This window comes from Myripristis murdjan, chromosome 9, assembly GCF_902150065.1.
Source record: "Myripristis murdjan chromosome 9, fMyrMur1.1, whole genome shotgun sequence".
NCBI lineage: Eukaryota > Metazoa > Chordata > Actinopteri > Holocentriformes > Holocentridae > Myripristis > Myripristis murdjan.
In genome coordinates, this window is record NC_043988.1 from 5,313,159 (window position 1) to 5,320,248 (window position 7,090).

Sequence of the window (7,090 nt, forward strand, 5' to 3'; positions counted from 1 at the left end):
ACAGTCCAGTGGCAGAGATATATGATGTTTTTCCTTTGCACAATAGGCAATTTTTTCTCTTTTTTTCTGCAATTAAAGACCAATACTGTTGTAAACTGAAGCAAATGATTTTCTAAACGGACAGGAGGTGTATGTATTTAGAAATCTAGATGATTGACATCATGAGATATGCACTACTCTTGCAAAGACAATGCAGTATACATTTATTATAAAATCCCATGTGAAGTCACACACACACACAACAGGTAACAGGTGAAATAAGATGAAATGAGAAAATACAGCCTTCATTCATGTAACAATTTATTAAGCATTAGTTCAGCTAATTCGTAAATTAAAGAATGTATTTGCCTATTTACAGTGGAAGAGTTGAAGAAAAAGTGGAAAAACCTCAGGGACAAATATATAAAGGAGAGGAAGGGAGTGAGAGAAAAAAAAGAGCGGCTCGGGGGCAGAAAACAAGCCCCTATGGAAGTATTTTTCCATAGGGGCTTTGACTTTCCTTGAGCCCGGTGTGCAAGAGAGGGCAACAACCAGTAACCTCACAGAGCCAGGGATGTCTACCCCACGCCCACCCACCCCCATGTATTCAGGTCCCCAGGATGAAGACACATTTACCCTGGGCTTCACCTTGGTCCCACCCAGTCAGTACGAGGTGTCCTCCCCTGATTCCCTGGCCACAGAGGGCACCTCACACTCCTCTGGACCCCAAGTGCCCATTTCTCCTGAGGTTCCCTGTGCTACCCAGCCTACCCCAGCTCCCCCAGTCCCTCCTGCACAACCCACCAACCACAGCCCATCAGAGATCAGGAAAGGTGAGCTCCAAAAGGCCAAGGCAGGGGGATGATGTTTTGGAGTCTGACATCATGGAGATCCTCAGGCAGAAACATGATGAGGAAGAACTTTTCTTGCTATGCCTGGCACCTCGCCTCCGAGGCCTGTCAAATGAGAAGTCAGGCAAAAACTGAAATTTTGCAAGTGTTGCACAGGGCAGAATTTTCCTGATTTTTTGTTGATTGAGTTTTGTAGGTTAATTGTTGTGTGTTAATGACACAATAGTATTTAAGTATTTGTATACACACACAAATACACGTTTGTATTTAAGTTAATTTGTACACACACACACACACACACACACACACACACACAACTAAGAGCATGTTTGTTGTGCAGCCAAAAGCCCTCACATCCACCATCCTGAAGAGGTACCTGACATCGACAAGGGCAAGGAGAACTATGGAGTATGTGCCCTTGTAGCTGAAGAACTGGGAGCCAGAGTTTGCTGGTGCTTGGATGACAATATGCTGGCCATCGAAGGCTCGCAGGTAGTTGGGAAAGTTCCACCTGTCGTGGAAACCCTGAGCTATCTCCTGCCAATCAGCTGCCTTTGGTACAGGAAGAAATTCCTCCTTCAGGCTCTCCCAAATCACCCGGCAGACATCAGGGATGATCCCAGCAACAGTGGAGATCCCCACCCGATAACTGGAGGCAATGGTGGTGTATGAGTCACCAGTTGCCAGGTATCTTAAGTTAATAAAAGTGCCTTGAGTCAAAATGCAATTGTGGGCATACAGTGTCACATACAGTATATAGCATATTACAAAAGACTTTTTAATTTCAATAAATAAGTATATTTATAGCTTGCAGAGTGTATTAATTTTAATAGGTGCGTACTAGACTACAGGTGGCAGCAACCCCATACTATACAGTTTAATTATGTTGGCATAAACTCTATTCACACACTTCGGGGGGAATAAGAGCTTTTTCATATAAGCACCCACCTTAGACAAATGGCCAGACGCTCTGTGGGAGAGATGGACTGCTTAAAATTGGTTGTCACTCTCTCCAGGCTCGGACCAACTCTCCTTCGCAGAGTGTCAAACTGCTCCCTGCTCAGCCTGAAATAGACCTGGAAGCGGTCGTCGTGGAACTGCAGCTCCTGAACGAGATTAAACTCCCCCAACTGCTGCCTTACCGTGAGAATTTCATGTACCCACACTCTTCTTGCTGCTGCTCGTCTCCTCCTCCGCCTCCTCCTCAGAAGAACTACTGCCACAGCTGTTCTTTGACTTAATGACAGATACATGGTGCATCTGAAGCTGCTGTATTGTCCGCCAGAGAAAAAGAGCGCCAGAACGGAAAACTACTTCCTAGTGTCTGTATCAGTCACATAGCAACCAGCGCCACATATGTGCACAACGCGCATGCGTTTGCCCTACTCTGCGCCAGTCTGCGGTGTACCCAGTGCAGAGCGCCGTACCCAGCACAGAGTGCCGTACCCAGCGCAGAGCGCCGCCCAAACCGCGCGCTATGTGAAAGGCCCTTAAAACCCTGCGGGACCCGTGAAACCGGGACCCTGAGTGAGTAAGCCCTGACTGCAGTCTGCAGATCGAGGAATGGCTCAATGTGGGTGGAGCTAAACGTTTGACTGCGTCCACATGCTCAATAGCAACCGGAAGAGGTTGCTAACCCTAACCCTAATCCTAACCCTTCACCTAACCTTACTATTCTCCTCCTGAAGAAACCTCCCCTGAGGAAGCAACACTCTTGCGAAACGTCGGGACCCCTGCTCTGCTGAGTAAGACCTCTTAACCTTTTTATTATCTTCAATTGTTTTATGGTCTAGTTTTCAGACCTTTTATAGCAATTTCAATTGGTCTCTTAGCAAAGTGTTTTTAAATTGTATAGTTAATAAAGTTTGCTTTTAACCGTGGTGGAGGGCTCTGCCAGCCCTGGCTAAATGGCATGGGACTGTTTGGTTTTAACTTGTTTTAAAACCACAGAAAAACAGCACTTGTTTTTATCACTTGGAGCATAAGCCTATGTCAAAAGGGAGACCAGACCCCTGGAAGAGTAGCACGTCACTGCAACACATAACCATTGTGGTGGCGCAGTGGATAAGACGAAGACTGTCCAACACAACACCCCTCCAGGACCCAGGATTGAATCCAGGCAGGGCTCCAGACTAACTTTTTCACAGGTAGCACTGGTGCCACCTAGCTTTTCATTTAGTAGCACCAAAAGAAATTAGGTAGCACCATATTTTTCTTTGTATAGCGTATTATTAATGCATGACCTTATCATGTTGATGAAATTTAAAGATTAAAAATGACCCAAACTTGTCTGCAAAATGTTTTAATTTTAACTTTACGTTTCTCTGCAGCAGCAGTACAAAATAGATCATCTTCTTCATGTAAAAAAAAAAAAAACATAAAAATGAAAGTTAAAGCAAACCATCAACATGGCATAAGAAAAGTACATAACAGAAGACCTATGTTATTACATCTTTTTAGAAATTATTACTGCTGCACACCTGCACAGCACAACATTCTCAACTAAAACTAACAAGGTGCAATTAGCTTAAAGTAACTTAAACTTAAAGTGACATCACAACAGCATTTATTCACTCAGTCAAGGGGCCAGCTAACATAGTTGGGCCTCCTGCTCCTGTTTCCCTGGGAGAACCACTTCTTAACATCCTGCCTGGCATCATAGTCTTCCAGTTTTGGCCCCTCAACACTGATACGGATTAGGTCCTCAACAGTGTCAGTATGCAGGCTTGCCCTAACATCTGACTTGATTCTGTTCACTGACGAAAAGCCTCTTTCACAGACTGCTGAAGATATTGGGAGCACCAGCATGATCTTGACCAGGTGTAGGATATTCTGCAAAAGACAAAGTATAGTGAACAAACCAACTTACCAAATCACCAAGTCAACAGTGTCATTTTTGATACTACAGCTAACACTGCCTACCGCAAAGTCTGAGCAGTAGGGCTCTTTTGTCGTCATGACTTGCCACAGTCCAAGATAGCTTTTGTCTTTGAATGACGTGTTTATCGTCATTTTCATCTGTTGGAACTCCTCTTGGCCTTTTCTTTGCTGCAGCCATTCCTGGTGTGACATGGAAGAATGGCAGGGACAAGAAGCTCTGTATCTATCAACATAATTTCATTTATTATGTCAACATAAATATGATAGCACACAACACACTCACAAACCCATATACTCACAACACAAACTCACCTGCCCAGGACAGTGGAGAAGTGTTGTAGAAGAAAGTTCACCTCTTCCACACCATGGTTCAGGAGCTCCAGCCTATTATCTGGCCAAGAGTCATGGTTGAAGACATTGAAACACTTCACTGCCTTGGCTGTTGGTAAATCCTTTGTGTTCTCCTCTATCAGAAAGAGACAGAAAAAGGTTAGGCCTCTCAACAGTACTCTAAACATGTCATTGTGCTTATAATATAATGCTAAAATACAACAACTCACCAAGTAGGCTGCTGAATCTATTCTTCAGGTGTTTCACTGTGGAATCACAGGTCAGCACAATGGCTCTTTGCAGTCTGGGAGCACACTGGCTGATTGACTGACCTTCTGCCAGCTCTGCAGCTTCGCCTTTAGAAAGGGTAACTTCCTGTGAAGCATGTAAAATTAAAATGTTAAGTGCATATTATTAACATGGAATAAACATTTGATTTTATATACAGTATATAATGTGTACCTGGAACTTGAACCTCCCAGTCCCAGATTCTCCCCATGTCTGTTGGCGCTGCTTCTTCATGGCTGCCAGGAACTCAGACAGCTTACCATCAGGTTTGGGGCTAGCTGCCATAGCTTCTGTGGTAGCCAGAAGAGATTCGATGCCACTAACAGCCTGGGAAGACAGTTGTATTGTTTATATAAGAAACATGTTAAGGGGAATGTAAAATTAATCCCCTGGCCTCCTTTTTCTCTCTTCTTTACCTGAGGTAGGATTACATCATTTTTCTGGAGCTGCAGGCTGAAGTTGCCGATGGCAGAGAAAAGGTCTGACAGGAAGTGGCAGAATGCCACAAATGTCCCATCCTCCATCCTGACCTTGATCTGCAAATATATCAGTGTAGTTCTCATTCTCAACTCCAACAACACCAAAGTTAAAATGTTTTCAATAATTGATTTATACTGTCCAACACAAAACACTGAGATAAGATAATACTAACCTTCTTTGCTCTGCCAGCTATCTCTGCACTGGTCGCCTCGGCACCTGCCAGATGGTCCATGTGAACATACACAGCTGTAAACTGGCCACAGGAATTGCCATCCTTCCCTGGTTTTAGGAGGGTGCTCAAACTCCGAGACACATGGGGCAGCCACCTGGTCCCTTTCACTCCACTCGGTGCATTCACCTGTACTCCGATTTCAGCTCCCAGTGTTTTGAGTTCCCTCATTGATTTGGGGCTCATGTGGTATGTTTTCCAGATGAGGTGCAACAGGTCATACACTTGCCCAATCATGGAAACCTCTCTTTGCACACTCAACATTCCTAGCTCCAATCTTAAAATAGAACAGAATATAGATGTATTTGTTTTAGAATATAATTAAACTTTGGAGAATGAATATGTATATGGTAGATATAGTAAAAGGAAACCTACCTATGTGGCATGCAGTGGAATGGGACAATGAAGGACCCAATCTCTGCTTGAAGGAGGGCTATCACTCCACCTCTGTGTCCCAGATTGACAGCTGCACCGTCTGCACCCATGGCTACAACTTTTTCCATCCATTTCTCACATTTTGGACCAAGGCTTGCAAAGGCTTTCTTGGCTGCAGCATAAACGCCTTAAATTAAGCACATAACATGAAATCGACACACACCATTTATCCATCCATCACATTGGGAACCTGACCAAGCCGGACTCAGTCAACATACCCAGACTACCATAAAGACAGACAGACGGGCCCTGCGCCACTATCGGCCTCCAGCAGATGTCCTAGACAATCTGTCAGGGGCCGACCGCAGGGCCCTGACGGAATTGACCCACAACCCCAATATCATCATTAAGCCAGCAGACAAAGGTTCTAAAATCATCATCATGGATAAACAACAATACCTGTTTGAAGCCAACTGTCAAGTTAACAACACTACATATTACAGACCTCTGGACAGCCCCATTCAGCCACACACACAGGACAAACTCCGGACAATTATTCATACACTATACACAAAAAAATACATCACATCCAAACAGAAAGACTATCTCTACGGACCAGACACCCCACGACCCCACTATTTCTACCTTCTTCCTAAAGTACATAAAGAACCACAGACCTGGGCTATCCCCTTTGAAGTTCCTCCCGGAAGACCCATCATCTCGGACTGCAACAGTGCCACTTACAATATATCACAATACACTGACCATTTTTTAGGCCCCCTCTCCACACGACACCCCAGCTACATTAAGGACACATATCATTTCCTGGAACTCATCCGTTCCATGGCTGTCCCCAAATCAGCCTATCTTTTCAGCATTGACATAGACAGCCTCTATACAAACATAAACACAGAATCGTGCCTCCAAACACTCCAAAAAATCTTCCATAAGTATCCAGATCCAAAACGACCAGATAAAGAACTACTGCAACTTATCAAACTTTGTCTCAATAACAAAGATTTCCTCTTCAATAACCAATATTTCCTCCAGGTCACCGGGACAGCCATGGGTCAGAGATTCGCCCCCTCCTACGCAGACCTGTACATGAGCTAGTGGGAGTGAGAGGCCTTGGATAAATGCCCACTCAAACCCGCCCTCTACCTCAGATATCTCGACGACATCTTCGGAATGTGGCCCGATTCTCCCTCTCAGTTCACGGAATTCATACACATTCTTAATAACCATCATCCCTCTATCTCAGTTAAGTACACTATAGATCCTACATATATCCATTTTTTAGATACTACAGTTTTTGTCAGGGCCTCCAACACTACACACAATACACCACAGACCAAAGTTTACTTCAAACCAACGAACACACATGCACTGCTACACAAATCCAGCTACCATCCCAAACATACATTTAAAGGCATAATCAAATCACAACTCATCCGCTTCCACAGAATCTGTTCCAACATCACCGACTTCCACGCAGCCACCAACATCCTTTTCCAAAGCCTCAGGTCTAGAGGCTACTCCAAACGCTGGATACATCAAGGTACATCAAGAACTCCACCTTGGCCACACTCGCTCCCACTCGCTCATCTCCCCCTAACCATAACCCTAACCCAACCCTAATCCTAGGGTTCTAATCCTCCTCTCTCTCTCTCTCTCTCTC

General features: G+C 44.5%; 1 protein-coding gene across 1 annotated transcript; it reads right to left on the reverse strand.

Moving 5' to 3' along the window:
• Nucleotides 1–908: 908 nt before the first annotated feature.
• Nucleotides 909–5,522, reverse strand: LOC115364631 (zinc finger protein 862-like). Its single transcript, XM_030059140.1, has 9 exons — nt 5,413–5,522; nt 4,981–5,314; nt 4,745–4,864; nt 4,503–4,655; nt 4,271–4,415; nt 4,023–4,176; nt 1,779–1,967; nt 1,185–1,479; nt 909–935 (listed from the first exon to the last, which is right to left on the reverse strand). The coding sequence occupies exons 1-9, from the start codon at nt 5,520–5,522 to the stop codon at nt 909–911; spliced, it is 1,527 nt and encodes a 508-aa protein (XP_029915000.1).
• Nucleotides 5,523–7,090: the final 1,568 nt, after the last annotated feature.